Raw genomic sequence first — 22,122 nt, 5'->3', positions numbered from 1 at the left:
GCACTTTCACAGAGAGGAGGTGGAAAAACAAAACAAAAAGGCCTTCGTGTTTTTAACTTGAGCTTTGCATGCAAACGAAATTGCACTTGTAAATCCAACAGTGTTGGTTAATTGGCCGAGCCAGGCAGGAGAGGAATGTGAACAAGTGGGACATTTTAATGATAAATGTACAGATCACACTGCTTCACTCAACATTAGTCTGAAACACAGTTTGTTTTTGAATGTTTGTCCAATATGAACAGCTTCACATGTTACAACAGAAAAGTGCATGACCAGAGCACAGGTCATTTTGTCAACAATCACAGGTGGAAGACGCCACCAGAATATTTCACTCTGAATATTCCATTCAGACTCTTATACAAACAAATATACAGACACACAAATATTGGTTACAACTACAAATGAAGTCCACATTGCAGAAGTGATTTGACATGTGATGTTGAGGTCAACTGAGGAGAAACTTTACTTTCCTCCATAGTCTGACGGTTTAAAGCGGTTACAGCTGCATGGCAGCTGTGGCCTCGATGCTTCTTTCCTCGGTGCCCGTCTCGCACTTGCACTCCTCCACCACCATCACTCGCTTCTCCCGGATTTGAGCTCCACAGCGCAGGGGCACAGTCACGGTGTGAGCTTTGGACGGAGCGCAGCGAGAGCAGGGAGCCCGGTGGAGAAGGGCCCCCGTGCCAGTGCCCACACCAGCGAACCCACCTTCAGACGGGACGAACAGCGAGCTGCACTGACCGAAACACAACTTGTTGTGCATGGTCACCGTGTCGCACCCGTCTGCTGTTACACGCTGTGGATAAGACGGCAAAGGAAGACGAGATTAGACTAAAACATCAGTGTGTGTAACTTTCCTCCACACGGTTTCTCAGTAAAGCAGTCGTTCATTTTCACTCTGCACGCAGGAAGTGATTTTTTTTTTATGACAAGACAGTGTTTCTTTGTATAATCTATGTTGTAAGATCTGCATATCATGACAATAAAGAACTCTTGATTCTTTTTGATCCTGAAGATCAAACAGAGGAAGAATATCAACAAAAAATAACCAAAAGTTATGCACTGAACACAGCGTGTGTTTATATACAGTTGAAACACCAGAGCTGTAATAAACTGCATGAAAAGACACATCTCCCCAATTGCCACGTGTGTCTGATATCTGTTAATAGCAAACAATAACATGCAGAAAGTAATGATTGTCCTCTTACCTGAGTGAAAGATACTGCTGTGCACGACTGCTTAGTGTCCTTCAGGTTCACTGGCATAGACATGCTCATCTTGTTTCCTTTATCCATGGCTCTTTGCCACATCTGCAGGCCCTGTTTCTTCTTTAGCTCAACTCCACTCGGGGTTTTAGAGCGCAGGAGGTGCAGTGGACTCACATGAGCCTTAGAAGCCGGGGCCAGACCTGGACGCCCGTGTGATAAGAAGGCAGGAAAGGACGATCTAGAGCCGAGGGAGAGGGACCTTCTGGGGAACGCTCCCCTTCTGAAAAGCTCCGACTGGGCCAGAGCGTGATCTTCCAGCGGGACAACTTTGACTATTCCTCGAAAAGACTCATCTGGTCCACTGCCAGATGATTCAAATTCAGCTCTTGAGCTTTTCAAGAATGTGTTATGAGGAAATGTAAAAGCTACAGCTGTCCAACTTGATAAAAGGAAGCAGCACAGGAGGAAAGCCATGGTTTTATCAACAAAAAGAGACGCTTCTTAAAGTTGATATAGAAATAAAAACTTGAGAAATTGACAAACAAGTTACTTTTACAGCAGCTGTCTGGTGGTGGTGGTGGTGGTGGTGGTGGTGATGGTTCAAGGTTCCAAATGGTAACCTTGCTGTCAATGCTTTGTCAGTGTGATGGAGGGAGTCTTTTATATATGCACTTGCCAGTTCTCACCTGTGTTTTAATGCAGAGAAGGTGTCACTATTCCCACAGCGGACCAGACATCACACCAAGCTTAGATCTCCGGGTCGTGGATGGTTGTCAGCCGGAGAGGTTTTCAGCTTCAAGGTGAACTTGGTCATAAAAAAATAAAAGATCTCAAGGGTTGTCTCTGTGATCTCAGAGTTTTAAAATCACGTCACTCCAAGGTTTCTTTTCATGAAAATCTAAACAGGAAAAGTTTGCATAGATTTGACAGAAGTGTCTTAAGACATGACAGAATGTGTTTTCCTCGGACACTCCCTGGTTTGTTGTTCTGGTGGACGATGTTTTAGAAGGTTTCCTTGCCCCAGCACACCTGATTCAAATGAACCACTCGTCATCGAGCCCCACAGAAGCCTGATAACGACCCGTTTATTTGAATCAGGTGTGCTGGAGCGGGAATCCTTACGTACTCAAAATGAATCCGACACACGAGAAGGAATAGAATAAAAGGGGAACTATGTGTTTATTGAATGCTGAAATGCTCAGCGCAAACAACAGTGAAGGAAACAGAACACATACAGACAGTTCTGTGCAAAGGTCTTGGAGCATAACTAGATTTGTTGTTGTAGCAGTGCCGTAATGAGCATACAGTATAATTATTTCTCCTTCACTTCATTGGAACACATCCAGAAAATAACAGAAGCATCTTATGCAAATTTAAAATAACACATTTTTTCAGGGGGGAAAAAAACTGCTTCGATAGGTTTCAGTGTCAAGTATTTAGTGTGTCCTGACCCTAATTAATGTTATTGGTAAAACCTGTGTTTGTCCTACTATTGCTTGTCGACAAATATCTGCTGTGGAAAACTTTCAATCACATCATTCAATCACATCATTCCATTCCAACAGCCAATGATCACAGAATTTGACAGACATAAGTACATCTCTGGATCCACCTGACTGTTTTAAAACGACTGCAATAATCTCGCCCTTTTTTTTTGCTGCACTGTCTCAGTAACCTTTGACTGTAAAGCAGTAATGGTTTTATGTTCTCTGTGTAAACGGACACTCCCCCTGTCCATTTTATTTTCCACATGCAGCCTCTCAGCTGCTCCCTTAACATCCCATCATTACACCATTTACACTTTAGTGGGCTCTCTCACCCGTGACCTGATCAAACGCTGGCCGTTAATGGCCTGATGTGGTGACGCGGTTTTATTACAAAAAGGTGTTTGACTTTCTCATAGCGACACATAATGGCCGAGCTGGACGTAAGAATGGGAAAGGTAACAGTCCCTACACCCAGTCTATTCAAAAGGCGGCCCGTGGGCCACATGCAGCCCACAACCAACTTGTTAGTGGCCCAGCCTGTGGTTCCCCCAGAAACAACTGGAGAAATAACTAGAGAAACACTTTTCACTGTCCCTCAAAGATTCCTACTGTAGTCTGATAGGTTTGATAGCAGTGTTAGTTCTTTTGTATTCTGTTAAAAGCACTTTGAGATATTTTTGGCTTATATGTTTATCTTAATAAACAAATCCTGTTGCTAATATTGTGCACCTTTTTGATCGTATGCACTTTGAGTTGCATATAACACAAGTATGACCCAAAATTACTATTTTATTTTTTTTACTATTTTTTTTTTTTTTTTACTATTTTTTAAATGCGTACCTCAGATTACATTTGTGCTGGTCTTTCTTTTGTCATCACCTGCTGCTTGGTGATTGAATATTCCTGCTCTACACCAACGTGGGTGACAACAAAGGCAGTGGAATTTTTAAAAATCACATCATGCGCTGCAATTTAAACATTTCCCCACAAGATGGCACAGTTTGCAAAGTATTGTACATACACACACTCTTGTTTCCATGATTTCATTGACTTACATTCATTTTCTGGAGACTTAATCTAATCTTAACCATAATTACTACTGGCCTAATCTTAATCCTGACCTTGACCTAAAAATATAGTAATTCACGTTATGGGGGACTTGATTTTTGTCCCCATAAGAAAGACATGTCGCCCTAATCCCCACAACATAAGGAATACCAGAAGCACACATACACACACAGCAGTCGAAGTGAGGACATAATGCATTCCCTAGCCCCTTACCCTAACCTTAACCTAAACCCTAACCCTAAAACCAGGTCTTAACCCCCCCCAAAAGCCCTTTAAAGATGTGAGAGATGAGCCAAAATGTCCTCACTTTTCCAAAATGTCCTCAGGAACACACACACACACACACACACACACACACACACACACACGCTGCACAGGGCAGTAGAAATGTTGACTCATTTGATTTAATTATTCATTGCAGAGCCTCAGTGATTTGGGATAAGCTAACGACACGATTGCAGCTTCCCAGTGGGGTTAAGCAGAGTTTAATGCGGCAGTTGTCGCAGCCTCCAAAACTGTGATGGGTTGTATATATACATTCACAAGAGGAAACATATTTGCAGAAAGAAAAAAAAAAAGAAAAAGAAAATGATATAAAGAGCAGTTTAGTCATTCATGGCCAAATATCTTCTGTATATCAGGATTACTGAGTTCATTTTGCACTGCTTCCTGCTCCCTGCTTCAGCCGCTGAAACATAGCCAGGAGAAACACTGATTGCCTGGTCAGAGAACAGGTACAATGTGTCCTCATTCTTGATTATCTGGAGAGTGGTAAATTATGCGTAATTGCCAGTGACTCAAAAGGGAACAATCCAGCACTGGCCCTTTGAGGAAGTGTTTGGAAAGTAATGAATCACTAAGCAGTTTACTTTTGTAAAACTCTAAAATAATGTCATTAAAAACCCTTTGATAAAGCATAAACTGGATGTTTGTGCAAATAAGCAGGTAGTAAATGTGCGACAGCGTATGAATGAATGCAAATATAAACGTTTGTTCAGTCGGGTTCCATGATAAGTGTAGGGAACGTGTGCTGTGTTTTTGGAAGGATTTTGTTTTGAGATCTTAGTGGTGAAAAAATACATGTAAATTATACTCCATAAATGGACATACACGCACACACAGTAATCAGTAATAAACAGCAGTGAAACAGTCAAAAGGTGTTCTCATGTGGTATTTCCTGTCAAACTGATTTTCTTTTTTATCTTTGCTAGAGAAGTTCTGTCTTTAAAAAAAAGACAGAAAGGCTGAAATCACAAACCTTAAACTCTTACTCTCCTGATTCTGAGAATCATTCCCTGTGATTAAATAATGATAAACCAGAGCTATCGTCCATATCAATATAAAGATAATTACTTCAAGCAAAGTGATTGTTGGAGCCAGGACTTTGCCCGTTTGACCATTCAACATTTATAGTTGGTGATATCGCGTCCCAGTCATATGATAACAATTGTTTATTGTGTTCTTATTGGCAGTAAAGACAGTAATTAAGTTGGTTTTCCCATGTGGGATCAATACAAAATCCATTTCTTACTTAACTGACTTGTGTGGATGGCAAAATAACCAATGATTAAAAAAAAGAGTCAAGATTGTGATATTTATTTATATTTATTTTTAATATGTGATCCATTGTAAAAAAATATTATTTTTCATATCACTGCATTCAATTTGCAGGACAAAAACAGCTGACACAGCTGCACTCACACAGCGCTTCATTACACATACACATACACATATGTGGTTCAGCACATGCATTACTTACTTTAAAAAGTCATCCTTAAAACGCCCAGTAAATCACAGAACAAAATGCAGTTTTTAAAAAATCACAGTGGTTCAAACGCCTGCCTCTCCTTCCTGGGTGACAGTGTTCTACATGCGTGAGGTCATGTCTCTGTTTTGAATCAAAGGACACAAACCCAATACACAGAAAAGTGCTAACAAGACAGTCATTTCTCCACCAATTACAATGTTGTTATTTTGTATCAAGGGAGGAGGACACATCAACATCACGCCTTCGAGCCAATGTTCTTGTAGAGAACCATTGACACCACCATAGCAGCAATCTGTAAGGAGAACAGCCGATCAGTATTTAGTCCAAACACAGTGTATGTCAATGTTTGCAATGCAGTCAGTTTAAACTGTCCTCCATCAAATGATGTTTTTGCTTTTCCAGACGTAAAACAGGATTTTGTTTTACGTCTGGACCCATAAAAAAACACAATAATTATGAAATCCTGAAAGTCAGTTTCACAGTCGGTGACATCAAAACTTTGGAACACAATACCCTTAGATATCAGCTCACTAGATATTTTTTAAACAAAGACTTAAAACCTGTCTTTTTACTCTAGCCTTCCACTAGCTCCTTTTTTATTCCACCCTGTGTTGCGTCTTATTCGTTTATTTTAAAGCTAAAAGGTTTTTAGCTTCATGACTCTAGCCTTTTCCTATTTTACTCCACCCTATGTTTTATTGTACTGTTTTATTTGGCATCTTTTGTTTTACCTCAAAGTTAAAACAAGGTTTTTACTTTTTGACTTTAGACTTTTCCTTTTTTCCTTTTATTGTCATATTTGCACCTCTTTTCTTTTTAAAATGTTATTTTCCTTTTATTGTGAAGCACTTTGAGCTGCAATCCTTGTATGAAAGGTGCCATACAAATAAAGTTTATTATCATTATCATTATTATTATTATTATTATTATTATTATCAAAAATCAAAAAAACAAAGACGAAGACTAAGCACATTTTCACTACAATGTTAGTTAGTTTTAGTGATTTCATTCTTGCCTGCCATTACTTGAATATCACTCTTGAACATTCCTGCAACTGAATCCTAATTTGTCATGCTTTTGGGGCTTTTCTCTCGGCGTATATACAGTATGTGACAGAACTGTAGATGTTAAAAGAATGCAAACCACCCAGGTTATTATTATATCTGTACCTCAAGAGCAACAATTCCAAGAGCCACCCCCGCAATGATCGTAGCATTACTTTCTATCCAGTCCAGCAGCTTTTGAAAGCAGCCTTCCACTTCCTGGAAGAAAAAAACAGCAAGTTTTAGCAGAAATTCATTCTAAGTGAGTTCAAGCTTCTGTCAGTGAAACACATAGAGTCTATTGATCACAAATGTTTGGTCAGCGTCATTGGTCACTCATAGCACTTTTCACCATCATCTACAGCTTACATTTACATTTTTAGATACATGTGAGGTTTGTTAGTGAATAAATAACCACTGCCTTCATTCATGAGTGGATGTAGAAGCTAGCGAACCAAAATTTGATAATAATGATAATAATAATAATAATAATAATAATAATAATAATAATAAATTAATGACAGCAGCTTAACAATGTTTAAAGTTAAACCAAAGTCAACTTACCGACATTGTTGCCATGTTTTCACTACATGTGTTGGTGTTAGTGCTATTGCAGCACATGGTTGGATAAAGATTTTTGCCATCCTTGAGGTTAAAGGGGGAGCCATTAAAGTCTGTGTAGTTGTTATATCCGCAGCATTTAAACTAGAAAAAAAGAAGAACACATTCACAGTTATGGTGACAATCGTCCTAACAATCATACAGAAATACAGACGTCCTTATATTTAAGGAAAAGTTCAATCAAACAATACATAAAAGATGCAGCACCTGCTCCATGGTGGTGTTCCAGAGAGATGTCAAACCCTCTTGGTCTCCATAGTCTTTGCGAATGCTGTCTCTTACGTCCGTCTCCAGTGTTTTGAGAAGGTCCTCAGCCTGAGAAGGACCAAATGCACAAAATGATTGTGATATTTATCACTAAAGTCTTCCCCTTTGAATCTCACCATGGGTTGTTGTTGTTGCCAAGAAGCTTCCGAGAGCCACTTACCACATTGCGGAAGACGAGCAGCACCACAGCTCCAGCAACTTCAACCAGGAAGATAATCAGCACAATACAGAAGAACTGAGGGCAGAGGAAACGATAATCAGTACGATCTTCAGTCCAAACTCAAAGTGGAAATCCTCACCCTTCATTTTGAACGTAGAATAAAGGACAGAGTTACTGTTAGCAGCTGCTTTAATGACTTGATAAATCAATGGCCAATCATTGCTGCTATGTGTGTACTTTCCTCTACATCTGTAAAGGTGTTGCAATAATGAAACCACACAACGTTATCACCATGTTAGATTGGCATCGATACCGTATATAAAATGATGAATCACTGACAGATTCGGAGAGCTTGTAAAAAAATAAATAAATCAATGCAGATGTCATGTAGACAGTTAAGGTTAAGTAGACACTGCTGGGATTAAAGTGCGAAAAAGGTGAATCGTTTCCTGTCTGAGCCCCGGCATCTATTTACAGTCAAAAACAAAAATCTCAAACTTTTGAAAGCTAAATAATTTGGGGGATATTGCGACATGATATCAAACACCTATTATTATTCATATTAATATTGCTCCACGGCTTATAAAACAAATTGAAAAAAAAAACAACACAATGAACAAATAACAACAAAAGTTATCTGTGTGCAACAGGACTTGAGTTAGAGTTTCCAAGAGGATGGAAAAAAACAGGTATTTAACCTCCATTTATCCAAGTCCAGTGTCTAAATACTGAATATGACTATTGACCTGGACGATGAGAACCTTCACAGTTCAACAGTTCAGTGCAATCTCCAGCCGTGACCTTTAGGTCAGCCTAAAGGTCACGGCTGATCAAACGTTACTCACCGTCAGCAGCATGCACCTGCTCTCCCTCATAGCTCCGCAGCAGCCCAGGAAACCGATGATCAGCAGCACAGCACCCACTCCTATGAGCAGGTAGCTGACATAGACCAGCTGGGATAGCTCGGGTGGTACGTTCTTCACATTCTCGAGTAAACCGAACAGAGAATTGCTGTCCACTTTGACCCATATTCCCACACCCATGATGGCTGCACCTGCCAACTGCCAAAAGGAAGGAAGGAAGGAGAGTAAGTACAGACTCTTTGACAGGTTCCAGGTCCCTGTCCAATTTGTGTGAAAATGTACAATTTTGATGCTGTGGCTGATCTTTGTGTCTGCGTCTACAGGTGAACCTATATGGGACACCTCATTATATAACCCTTTCCCCCCCTTTTCTTGTTTTCTCAAGGTAAACGTATCCCACATTTGTATTTTATGGACGATATTTGATGGACTTTTTTGAAAGAGAGGAAGGACTAAATACTGAATGAGAGATTACAGGTTGAGCGATCATGTCAACTTGATGTCACGCTTTCTACTTCCATGGATATGACGTCTTGGAACATTCACAGGCGTAAAGTCACATCCTGGGAGAAAAGCTTGGTAAGCCGTTTCCCACTGTTCACATGCTAAACTAAGCAAACCACCTCCTTGTTCTACAGTTTTACATGAAGGGTTAATAAAACCTCTTATCTATCATGTTATTATGAATGTGTACACAATACTTTATTCTCTACCCCTGGCTACCTGTGCATTTTAGAATAGATTTTAAAGTGTTATTGTTAAGCCCTTAATGGCCTCGTCCCAGCCTATTTAACAGAAATATTAACTGTTCGCAAGCACGGCAGAGTCCAGCCAATTTATGCCCCCCCATGGAATAAGCTCCTCCCCCTGGGATTTGTGTTATCACTGACCTGGACCTTTTTTAAATCCAAACTTTATTCAGAATGGCTGATAGTTTTTATTCTGTTTTTTAACTCATTTTTTTTTTATTCTTGTGTGTTTTCAATTGGTGTTTTTGGTCACCTGTGGGTTAAAGGGCTAAAGAAATAAAGTACAGTACATTACATGTATTTCCCAAAACTTCAAATTCTTCCTTAAGCTGTCACTGAAGGCCACAGCTGTAATGAATTCCAGATGTTGCTTAAGGTTTTCAGTATAAACACATACAGTATCTGTAAAAAAAAATCTAATTTGTACAGTAAATAACTCTTTTTACTGTATTTTCCTTTAGATTTTTTATTGATTGCAAGTTATTTGAATTATGATATTCTGCCAGTCATTTGACGGTTTTTTTGTAGTAGTAATAGTGTTTTGTTTTCGTGTCTGTGGAGACACAGAGTGATGTGCTTTCCATCACAGCTGACAGAGGGAAGGCGGAAGTTTAACAGCTACGCGAGTAAAGGGAGACGGCAGGGAACTTAAGAATAAGGGATTATTTATGGTTCTCTTAAATGTGACTGAGGTGAAACAAATGTTGAAAGAGAACTTCAAGGTTAAGGAATTACCCTTAGTTTGGTTCTGTGAGACATGAGTGAGTTAGTGAGATATTCAAATGAATATGGACCTAAAGTGAAAGCGCTGCATGTTTTAGTGATTTTTTTTTACTTACAAAGATGCCACCATTGAAGACAAACATCATAATTTTGAGAAAGCCGGAGCAACACATCTTGGCGGTTTGTTTTTTCTTCCTCTTACTGTAAAAAAAAAAAAAAGAAGAAAGAAATGTATAGTTGGTTAGTTCAGCTCAACAGAAAACCAATCCAGTGTATATTAGTCAGACTTGCTTATTGCTCAGGACATTTGGATGGATATTTCACCTCGAAAAGATAGAATCATTTTTACTCTACACAAACAAACACCAACATGGGTTGAATGGCATTTGCTCTGGTTACACATTAACCACAGCAAATGGCAGGAAAAGAGAAGAGAAGGGGGGGGCTTAGTCTTTCATTGTGACGTAATCCAGGGTTTCGGTTAGAGTATGAAATCAGTCGTTTTTAAAATGTTCTTGCATTCAGACTAAACACAGAATCACCACACACTCGTCTGAATTAAATTCAACAGATTCTCTTCCTCCAGCTATGAACCTGTGCTCTCTTCAGCGTAAAGCCATTTCAGCGTGTTTCATTATAACTTTGTTCTCGTTATCACTGTGAATCGTTTACTGTAAAGAGACATAAAGAGGTTTCCCATAACTAGGTGCTGTGATGAGTTTATCATTAATAGCAAAGCCATGAGCTCAGAACCATAAAACACACACACACACCCTTGCCCTCAACTTTATTTCCATCTGCCGGGTGTATCACAGGTCAGTTTTATAGTTATTGATCTTTCTCTTCCTTATTGCAGCTTTGACGATAACAGACATCAAAGCCTACTTGGCAACAGTTACCTTGTTTCCAAGAGGCTGTAAAATATTTAGCAAATCCACATGACGTTTGTCTGAATACAACAGTATTTAAGGCAACTTATTCTACTTGAATGTAAACGATTCAAGCCAGATGGAAATGGACAATGACCGAACCCCACAACATCAGTTTAAAATCGCACTGTGGTTCAGAATGACCTCTTTTGAAACAGGGTATAAATAATTGCTGAGGATGAGCCACAACTTCAAAGTCAGTTGTCTGTTTTAATGTTGGGGTTGGTCAGTGTATGTGATGTTAAAGAAAACATGAACAATACTCAGGTCATTCAGAGTGTTAGTAGTTATACTAAACTGTTAAAGTTTTGTTTTACATCAAAAGATAAATCTCTGATAAACAAATTAAATGTATGCACATATATTATCATAACTAATCTCTGTGTTCTCTGTTTTGCTGTATGAACTCGTACAGGTAGAACATGGTGAAGCTGGAACATATTAAACTTTAATTTGCTATAATTATAATTTAAATGTCTTTAGATCAAGATTGTCGACTGTTGCGTACATGGCGTTCATTCATATTTCATATTTTTCATTGAAAATAGTCTTAAAAATCCATGAGGCTCGTACCTGTGCTGCGGTGATGTCCGTCTGAGGTCTGATCGATCAGGAGTGTGTGCTCAACGAGGCTCTCACATGCCCTTTTATCTTCACACAGGATTTTACACACACACACACACATACACACACAGAGATACAGGGGGAAAATGGGAGTTCATACCTTACATCACTGACCTTGTTTTCAGTGAACGTGACATTTCCTGTGTCCAAAGTCCCTTCAAAAATAGAAACTTTTATGACTCAAAAGTTTCCAAACAGCTCATGGCCAAAATAAAATTGTGATGATGCATCAATGAAAAAAACACAAAAAGGATCCAATCCAGGGAATTGAATAATTGAACATAAATATAAACCACACTGAATATTTCATTTGCTACTAGATGGGGAAAAAAACTCTTTGGGGATAAAATTAATGATGTTATTGATTCCTATTTAAAGTGATTAATTACTGACGTCAACACTGCGCGGAAACTTATCAATGTTACACTAATGTTTATTAGTGTTGTTGAGTAATGTGGGGGGGGGGGGGGGGAGAATGTCACATCTTACAAATGAAAACCAACGCCACACATATTGATCCAAGTCTTTTAATTTAAACTTTTATAGACTGACAGAATACACCTGGCAAAAGGAAACAATGGACCAGCATTAACCATAACACAAGTACAAAAAAGAAAAAAAAGTATAAATTAAAATAAAACAACAACATCCCTCTAAAACACTGATTTAAACACAGAGACCAGGAATTGACATAAAGTGTGGGCAAGGAGTGAAGCATTTTTAGGTGACGCCCACAAGGGGGCAGCAAGACACAAGTAAATTGCAGATTTTGGTTCATGCCTCCTTTAGTACACATCCCTCCCCTGCAACAGGTGTACACTCACTCACTCACTCACCTGCTCAGCAAGAAATAAAAGAGTAAAGGCGTAGGGCAGAAGGCACCGCTGCTAAACACAGCTCTCTGACATCTCAGTGTAACAGTCACACTCAAATGATGCGGAAGCACTGGAGACGCCGCCAAGATGAGAGACGGCAACAACAACAACAGAAAAAATCTGAAAAATCAAGCTTTCATATTGCAGTATCTTCACAATGACAGGTTTTTTGGCAATTAATTGTGTGTGTGTGTGTGTGTGTGAGAGTAGATGTGGAACAGCAGTCAATGAAATTCCATCATCAGCTCTCAGCATGCGCAGCCACCCTGGCTGGGCGTGTCCTTCAGCCCATCCCCCTTGGAAGTGGCCGACAGACCGGCGTCACCGTTCATGCCGTCGTTCATCTTCTCACAGATGATGTCCACCAGCTTCTCAAAGACGTGCTTCACGTTGATGTTGTCTTTGGCGCTGGCCTCGAAGAACTGGAAGCCTGAGGAGAGAGTCGAGAGACGGAAACCAGAGGGACTTACTGCTAATTATGCGGGTCTGTTTGTTCTTGGTGTGTATGTGATAAAAAAAAAGCGCTTCTGAGAGTGTGTGTGTGTGAGTGTACACATGCTAACCAAGCTCTGTAGCCAGTCTCTGGGCGTCCTCAGTTGGCACCTGCCTGTCTTCTTGCAAGTCCAGCTTATTGCCGACCAGCACGACCTGAGCGTTGTCCCACGAGTACGTCTTGATCTGAGTTGCCCTGGGAAACGCCAACACCACATGTCCATGAGAGCCTGTCCTGCTGTGACCACGTGTCTCTTCACAACATTGAGCAAAACTAGTGTTCTTTGTAGCGCGCTCGTCTTTAAGAATATTTTTAAATACTCACCCTTGAATAATTTCAGTATATGGTACCATATCAAAGGTTAAGGTAACGCTTCTAGTTAGTTTGTAAAATAAATTTGATTTCCTCTTTATACAAATATCTTCTTTTCTATCCATAAATTAACATTAATGTCTAATTGCATTCATACACTAAGCATATGTATTATGTATTCATGTAAAGTGTTATGCAGCATTTTTTCTTGCCTTGGCTTAGAATTGATTCCAGGATTATTAATTGTTTTTAAAGCGCTCCATGGCCTGGCTCCAGATAATATTTTTAAATCTTTTTAATAAATGATGCACCAGCACATCTGCAGACAAAGACCTTCTCTCTACTACAGAGTCCAGGATGAAAAGTAAGGGAGACAGAGCCTTTGCTATCAGGGCCCCTGAGGCCCTGGAACGACCAGCCTGAGGATATAAGACTGTCTGAGATTAAATCTGTGTTTTCACTAGCGTGACTCGACTCAGCACACCCGGTTATTTTGCTTTTCCATTAGCAATAGTACTAATAGTACAATACTACTAAGTACCAGGTACTTTTTTTAGTACTTGCTCCGGGCGAGGTTCCAAGCAAGCTCAGCCGATACTATGCATGACGTCGTCAGACTGCCGTGCCCTGATTGGTCAGAGTGCCGTCACAGGAAGAGGCACACAAATCAAAACAAACTCAACAATCCTGGAAACGTGGGTTAATCTCCAACATTTAGCAAGGAAATGTCTAAAATCTCATCATTTAACAGGAGGAGGAGTCTGGTGTATTTAACGACAGCACTGCTGAAAGCCTGCGATCGTGAGCTGTGAGACGCATCACAAACCCTGCCGCTGTACTCTGATTCTAATGATTCAGTACATCGAAAACAACCGCTTTACAAGTCACTAGTTTGCCTGTGTTGCAAAGTCACGGCAGTTTCATGCAGCCGTGCTGTGATGACTCCGCCCACGTTGAGGAGGTGCTATAGCAATGGAAAAACAACCAAACCGTGTACAGCCGAGCGGAGGCAAAGTGAGCCGAGGCGGTACTATATAGTGGAAAGACATACTTTTATCAGAAATCCTATTCTGATTTTATCTCGGTGCCTGGTTTCTTACAACAGATTTTCTTAACTGTTTTTTTATTGTACTGCACTGGAAGGTTGTTGCTTTTTATTAGATGGTGTGTTTATTTATTCTATCAAGGACTGATAGAATAATGCACTTGTTGCGCACTTAAAGATAATAATTATAATTATTCTAGTTTTACAACATACTAATCCCACATACTTATTTATTTATCTTTGTCTTCTTATTTACAGTGACTACACATATGTACTGTATATTTACAGCTGTACCCACCAGTCCTGAACGGCGCAGAACGACTCTTGGCTCGTGATATCATACATAAGCAGGAATCCCATGGCTCCTCTGTAATACGCAGTGGTGATGGTCCGGTAACGCTCCTGCCCGGCCGTGTCCTGCAAAAACACACAGTGCGGTTTGTGAACCTGGGAATTCAGAGAAGTCCCCTGATGATGACTGGGTGACAAGAAATAATAAATTGCAACTGGCAACTAAGCTGGAATTCAATTTCTGACAGATAGAACACGATCCCTCAAAGACAAAGCACTTATTAAGGCAAATGTTGCATTTTTTTTATTTTCCCTGAGGGAATTAAACAAAAAAAACTTGTCCTTCCTGAGAAGGAAAGATGTTTAATGAACTCTCTTTGCACAGACAACGTTACCACCTCACATCATATGCCGACGCTGCCACACCCTGTAAATACACCAGGGTGTGTGTTTGGTACTTTTCGCTAAGCCTCAAGGGACAAATATAAACTCGGGTGATGCTGTTTCTTCTTTATGCTCTTTATGTAGGGTTATGGGACAACTAGTAAGACATTAAATGATAATGATGTTGCACACCCATTAAAGTTGCATCAATAAATACGACTTTGAGAACTAAAAGGCTCAAATGTGCTTCCCTGATAAAAAAAAAAGAAAAAAAGAACAAAATGTAAAGGTTTAGGTCAAACGATCGTATACTATGTCAAAGGAACTGTACTGTGGGGGTCACAGTATGAGATGCTCTCACTGTCTCAAACCTCTGTATGAGCTCAGTGTTGGTGCAGGGCTGTTATAAAATCAGTTGTACTTGTTTTAATGCCCCCATGAAACCCATTCAAGTTGCACAGCAGCCAATAACACTTAACTTGGACTTGGCACCTTCCTCATGTAAAATTAAGCAACTGCATCATTGCTAAGCTGGGCAGAGGCGCGCTGCTTAGCTGAATACATTAAACTTAAAATAAATAAGAAGATGTGTTATTTTAATATACGTCCTCGCTTTCCACTAACGCTCGGTAACAGATCGGTCCTCGGTGTCAGTCTGCGCTGTAAGCACATTGTTGGGCTCCAGCGGCGCCAGCCCATGCATCTTTCATGAAGGCTGCCGTCTGGGGACAGTGTTCAACATCAACTGTCATTAACTCCACGGAGTGAGAAATGAGTTTGTGCCACATACATGACAGGCAGCAGCATGTAAGAGGGCAATCTAGGGAATGGGGTGAGGCTAAACAGTCTGCGTTGTGTAACAAAGCTTTCAAAATCATTGCCTTCAGGTGAAAGCTGGCTTTTTTTAAACCTCTCCCGTGCCAGATGCCTTTAAAGTGCCTCCACTAAATTACACATCCGACATTAAAGAGACTGCAGCATTTTAAAAGGCTGAACTATTTTATTTGTGCTTTACAGCGTGTAGAGATTTTTCACGGGGGGGGGGGGGGTTTGATTTGAGTTTTTGGGTTTGATTTGCCATCATCTTCTTTCAAAAATACTGTACTTGTGAGTTCCATGTATGGCTTTTCTGATATAGCGGGACAGTTTTGTCCATTTACTTAATGAAGTGTTAATTGTTCTTTGTAAACAAAGCCTCACAGCTTCTATATTGTTTTCAGTTCCACAAATATTAGATCTACTGTCAACGAGTATCTGTATTTACAGATAGACTGTATGGCTTGGGTACTGTACAATTAAACATGTGCAGAAAGGTAAACTGGCCTTAAGACTATTTAAAGTATGAGCCGAGTAAGAAGATTATTTCTGTCACAGTATATTTAAAACTACAGAAATCAGGTTTTTACGCTCTGTGCTCTCAGTGGCTGTGAGCCTTGTTAATTAGAGTTAAATAAGGTCAGACTGTAACTCTGTTTGTCTGCTGCTGACGTTTGCACTAAGCAAATATCTCACCGAGTCTGCCTTAGTCTTATCAGCTGTGGGAGAAACTCGGTGGTGTGTGTGTGTAAAGGTAAACTTTTTTTATGAGAGTCTTTTCGGTACAGGACAAGGCAAAGACCTCATGTTCTTATTTTAGCGATAAAAAGAGATGTCAGAAACTATCTCTCTCTGAAAGACTCATGCTGAGTTTTTAATTTTAAATGTTCTTTTTGCTCAATGGAAACAAATACTACTTTATCTAAAAAGTGTTTTCAACTTTAAAAGCACAACGGCTACTGAAAGTTTAAATATGGATGCAGTGGTGAGATGCAAATTCATATATTGTATTGACTTGATTTTCCTGTGAGAAGAGACTAAATCATCCACACAGAGACATTAATCCTGCTTCAGTGTGTGGATTATATTCAGTCACTCACCCAGATCTGTAGTTTGACCCTCTTTTCGTTCCTGTAGATAGTTTTCACTTTGAAATCAATGCCCACTGTGCTGACAAAGGCTGAAGTGAAGGAGTTGTCTGCGTAGCGGAACAGGAAGGAGGTCTTGCCCACGCTGCTGTTGCCGATGATCAGCAGCTTGAACATGTAGTCAAAGTTTTGGTCAGCTGCATCCTTCTGGTCCGTGCTTGTCCCCGAATCTCTGGCTAACGCCATCTGTTAAATGAGGAGAGGAGAGGAGAGGAGAGGAGAGGAGAGAGGGCTTTCACACTTCATGAAGAGACTGTGAAACTTAGTCATAAAAAAAGTCACATCTCTAACAGAATCCTGTAAAAACAAACAAGGATAAAATAGTTGTGTGAAATCCCAGGGCTTATAACAGTTATTCAAAAATAATGCCCAGCATCTTTTGGGTTGTTTATTTTTCAATTAAATATGTTGCCAAGGGAAACCATCTGGAAAGCTTTTTTGTCAACTCTTCTAATAATTAGTCAGTTCAATGACAAAATAAATAAGCATCCACAGATAATGGAAATCATCTGTTACAGCGCTCTACAGAAGAAAAAGACAAAAACACAGTGATGTGACAACAGCACTCTGTTTATCTTTGTGAAAAACCTAACACTGAAGTCCTTGGCAGGTCCAATATGCCCAGCATCCCCACACTGCTTGCAAAGGCACAGCTTAGATGGACTGGCCATGTGACCAGAATGTCCTCTACAAGACTGCCAGAACAGTAACAGAAATATGGCAAAAGAGCACAAGGTGGACCCAAAAAGCACTACAAGGATACACTGAAGTCTTCTTTGAAGAGCTTTGATATTGACCTCAAACACTGGGAACATCTAGTCCAGGACTGGCCTGCCTGGAGAAGAACAGTCGAGGAAGGTGCAGTCCTCAGTGAGAGTAGGAGACGATCCTGTGCTGGGTTGAAGAGGCAACACCGCAAGTCTGCCAAGAAAGACACTGTGCCTGCACCTCAGGGCTCTACATCCTCTCTGACCTGTCCAGTGTGCCAATTACGGGCTCACTTTGGCCTTCATAGTCATCTGCACACCCATTAAAAGCCGTAAAACTGAGAAATACCATGGTCATCATCAACCTGATGGACGAACGAGTGAGTGAAGTTTGGTGCAGTCCAGTGGTAATTGCTCTAAGACAACAAGGGAAGCTCGGCTTCCTCTAAAATGTCCTGTGTATGTACTGTGTTGTATTTACATTTCCGTACAAAAGAACGTGATTAGAACGTGATTATACGCCACTAGTTTGTTAAGAATCAGCCGTTTATCACGGATGCCGGATCGTCTTACGTGATTTTCGTATTCCCGTAACAGCCTCCGCATTAAAACCACTTGAAGCTCAGCTTCAGCTGTTCTCTATGGGACGACACAGAATAGGGTTTTTTTCACTGCGCTGAGCTCGATGGTGATTGAAATGCGGGAAAAAATGTCACTTCCAGGGAAGCTCAGCTTCTCTGGGGGTCAACGGAACAGTGGGCGGGTGCAGACGCTGGGCTTCTACATGAGGATTGGAGGAACTGTCTGAAAGGCGCAACCGTTTTTTTCATTGACAGCATTGCGGTAACCTACACGACAGCAGAGCTTTTACTGCCTTAGATTTTGTGAGGGAAGTCTGTAGACAAATAGCTGGTTGTCTTGTTATTTGCTCAACGATATGGACCATTTTCATTTGGCCTGAAATGCCCTTCCCCTGCTTTAAAGACCAGCAACCGCCACTGGTGCAGTCATATAATGGGAGTAGGTACGGGAACAGTCCAATTACTCTAATACAAACATCAGCTTCTGTGTGCTTCACTGGGCAAACCTGCTACTGTGTATTTTGCATTTCACTTGCAAATAATAACAATGAGCAGCACTTCTGTGGACACAAATGTGTTGTGGAGGAGAACACTCAGAGGTTAGAGCTGACAGAGAGGCCAAGATAACTGAGATGAACGCCATTTGTGGTGAAAGGAAAAACATGCCAGAGAACACAATGGAACCATGGGGCAGGTGGGACTTCCACAGCAGAAAACCACATCTGATTACACTCCTGTCACACACAGCGACAGAAGTCTGACGCTGCAGTGGAAACAGAAGTATGGACAAACATATTCTGATCAAATGAATGTGGATATTTGCTGAGGCTGCAGATGGCAACATGATTCAACAGCATGAATCAATAGACCCACCCTGCCTTGTCTCAACAAACCAGGCTGCTGGTGATGGTGTAATAGTGTGGGCATAGTGTTTTCTTTTTACACAGACTTGGAGTTTCCTAATAACAATCAGTCAGGGCTGGATGTTACACCTTGTCGGCTGCGCCACTGTAACAGTTTAACAGTTCACCATCTTCTAATGGCTACTTACAGAGAGGATAATGAAGGATTCGCCTCACACTAGCTTCTGCAACATTGTTAAGTCACCTGATCCGAATCCAGTATAGAAACCTCTAGGAAGTGGGACATTCACAGAATAATAACACCGTTTCTCTTTGTCCTGTATTGATTTTTTTTTTTCCCAGCTACAATATCAACATTGATGATATAACCGCCACATATTGATTTTCCACCGTTATTTCCCTTTCAAATTGATACAATCTGATTTTATTGTCTCGCTGCAGACAGCACAGTGAGAAGGGATGGGGAAAAAAATCAATTTACTAGGTACTGCTGAAGGCGGGAGTCCAGCGTTCGCAGGATAAATTTACATGTACGGCATACCATACAAGCAGCAAATATGTCAAGTGATGAATCACATACGCAGGCGAGAAGAGTTCCATTTGATACAGACTGCTGTGATTCAGTGGCACAGATAAGAAATAATGAGAACAGCAGGAAATAATTACAAAAATTTTTCAGTTTGAAAAGTGTTTTTTTTGTTGTTGTTTTTTTCACTACGCACCAGATAAAACATGAGAAAATACACAGCCCTGATTTGGATGCAAGTTTCTTTGTCCGTAGACTTCACTGCACAAGAGATGTTGACGCATTAAAAACTTATTTTCGCTGCATTATGCACCAGCCTGAAAGATTAAACTAAAGGTTATACTGCTTCATATATCAGGGCAAACTTTCATAAAAGAAACATCTGAGGGTCTGAGATTTAAAAAAAAGTTCACTCTTTCTGAGCAGTTTCTTTTCTTTCTTTTTTTTGTTTAAAAACAACTTCTAATAAAACTTGTTACCTGTTCATGTGTTACTATAAACAACAGTGATAATAGAAATAGTTGAGAGTGAATGGATAAATAAATAAATAATAATTATTAGAATCAATTTATTTATCATTAAAATAAAAACTGGCATTAGATAATATTATGTATTGGTCTCGAGACACATTACTGCATATATTTGAGGACAGGGATGCCTGTGAAGCTATAGTGAAAAAGTAATAGCTCTTAAATAATTGAAATTCATCTTTTTTGTGTTATTTCTTTTTTTGGCAGCAGTTATATATATATACATATGTATATATATAGTATAGTGTACTGTAGGTGTGGCACTGAGGGGGCGGGTTCATCAGAGGATGTGACAGACAGGATATAGTAATTTCAGTAAATATGGGGGAGTAACTCCTGAAAACATTATATATGTACCATAACAAGTGTACCTACATTACTGTGGCTACATTTAGTCCAGTTCAAACTACCTATGAGTTTTATTTTGCATGAAACTGGGACTGTTTTTTTTTTAAAATGACAAATATGATATCTGATCCAGTCAGGTTCAAGGCCCCGTCTCTCCAGGCCAGAAGATCTTTGAGAGTCAACTCTAGACGATGAGAGAATTGTAGTGAACTCCATAGGCACGGATTGATGACCTCATTTGTGGGTGAGTAAGGTAAGTGATTAAAGACCCCCCCAAGAAAATAATAAAACTCTTTAAGCGTCTGGTATTAAATCCAGTTACATCATGCAGCTGTCAGGCTGGGGATTACCCCTGACTGCTAAAAGCTTAGCATTACAACCATATTTCCAGACATCAGAGGAAATTAGCTGAGAATTGACTGTCATCCAAACATCAGCTGAGCAGCTTTTCATTCAAAAAAATTGGTCACTTTTCCTTCCTTAACCCGGTTTAAGTTTCACCTCTGTGATATGAATCATGCTGGCGTTTGCTTTTTAAACAGTTTCCCCCCTCTATCATTCACCCACTGGCACATTTGTACAACTTATGGGATCAGTGGACGATGAGTGGTGGGTGAGGGCCAATAGATCCCCTCCATCCTTTGCAACATTGGATATTTCATCCATCATGCGTCTGACCATTCATTCACCCACTGTCACTCCCACAGACCTATTCATCTTCCTTCTCTCTCCTCTCCAACACACACACACATTTTCATCTGTCTTTGCAATCGCTCCTGTCATCCATCCAAACCTCTGCCTCTCTTTCTGCATCATCAGGAAGCTGAGCCATCATCCCCCTCCACCCCCCCTCCCTACTTTCAGAGCGATTCCCTGTGAGTGCACAACCACTTCCAAGTCCAAAAAAGGTTAAGAAAAAAAAAGAAAAAAGTCAGGAAGCACAGCCAAACAACAACATCCATGCCTGAACATTAGATATCACAAATAAACAAGGGTGTAGATAAAGGCTGGACTTGCTAGATTAGGTTTTAATGAAGACATTTCACCTCACTGTCACAGGATTCTCCAGGTCTGAACTGAAGCTCGGACACTGAAGATAAAATAACCTTCACACAGACACTAATACAAGTGAGTAACACTGAATGATTTTACCAGTTTACCAGTTTTTGTGTGGAAAACTCTTCAGGGAAGTTTAACTTGATGGAAAGGTGAGAGTGCACTTGATAAAACCAGGCTCCTATTTCTACCGGGTCACGTGGGCTCATGGCACTTGTTGACACAATGTAATTATAAAAGTACAAAGCACTCAGCTGCCACTTTGCATTAACACTTAACCCAATTTGCGTACAGTCTCACCACACGGTAACTCGCACAACCTGGTGACACGAAACAAAACCGCCCTGCTGCTGCTTTACAGAAGAAGAAACAACAACAACACAGTGAATAAAAGTGTAACTGACCTTGGATGAAGTCTGTGCGCTTCTTCAGTCCCTTGCGCCGTTGGATGGGTGTGCGCTGATGTCGGAAGCTCCTATTCCCTGATATCCAGGCTGTTGTGCATGTGCCTGTCACTGGGGGTAGCCACCGTGAAAAACAGTCAATTACACACAATATATAAAGGCAACACTTCCGGTGTAGACTTTCAAAATAAAAACAGCCTCGCTCCAAAACAGATTTTGTTGTCGCTGCCTCT

General features: G+C 40.4%; 3 protein-coding genes across 3 annotated transcripts; all 3 read right to left on the bottom strand.

Moving 5' to 3' along the window:
• Positions 1-280: 280 nt before the first annotated feature.
• Positions 281-1,682, bottom strand: dand5 (DAN domain family, member 5). The gene is made up of 2 exons (XM_058640186.1): positions 1,209-1,682; positions 281-796 (listed from the first exon to the last, which is right to left on the bottom strand). Exons 1-2 carry the CDS (start codon positions 1,680-1,682, stop codon positions 497-499), a joined length of 774 nt encoding a protein of 257 aa, XP_058496169.1. The 3' UTR covers positions 281-496.
• Positions 1,683-5,357: 3,675 nt separating this feature from the next.
• Positions 5,358-11,568, bottom strand: tspan34a (tetraspanin 34a). Its single transcript, XM_058639642.1, has 8 exons — positions 11,460-11,568; positions 10,074-10,158; positions 8,468-8,683; positions 7,623-7,697; positions 7,403-7,510; positions 7,139-7,279; positions 6,701-6,793; positions 5,358-5,823 (listed from the first exon to the last, which is right to left on the bottom strand). The coding sequence occupies exons 2-8, from the start codon at positions 10,128-10,130 to the stop codon at positions 5,767-5,769; spliced, it is 747 nt and encodes a 248-aa protein (XP_058495625.1). The 5' UTR covers positions 10,131-10,158; positions 11,460-11,568; the 3' UTR covers positions 5,358-5,766.
• A 453-nt stretch (positions 11,569-12,021) lies between these two features.
• Positions 12,022-22,019, bottom strand: rab3da (RAB3D, member RAS oncogene family, a). Its single transcript, XM_058640478.1, has 5 exons — positions 21,890-22,019; positions 16,827-17,060; positions 14,534-14,652; positions 12,949-13,073; positions 12,022-12,815 (listed from the first exon to the last, which is right to left on the bottom strand). Exons 2-5 carry the CDS (start codon positions 17,058-17,060, stop codon positions 12,634-12,636), a joined length of 660 nt encoding a protein of 219 aa, XP_058496461.1. The 5' UTR covers positions 21,890-22,019; the 3' UTR covers positions 12,022-12,633.
• Between the last annotated feature and the right edge of the window lie 103 nt (positions 22,020-22,122).

This window comes from Solea solea, chromosome 10, assembly GCF_958295425.1.
Source record: "Solea solea chromosome 10, fSolSol10.1, whole genome shotgun sequence".
Taxonomy (NCBI): domain Eukaryota; kingdom Metazoa; phylum Chordata; class Actinopteri; order Pleuronectiformes; family Soleidae; genus Solea; species Solea solea.
The sequence above is the reverse complement of the archived record's forward strand: the minus strand, read 5'-3'. Positions and strand labels throughout refer to the sequence as shown.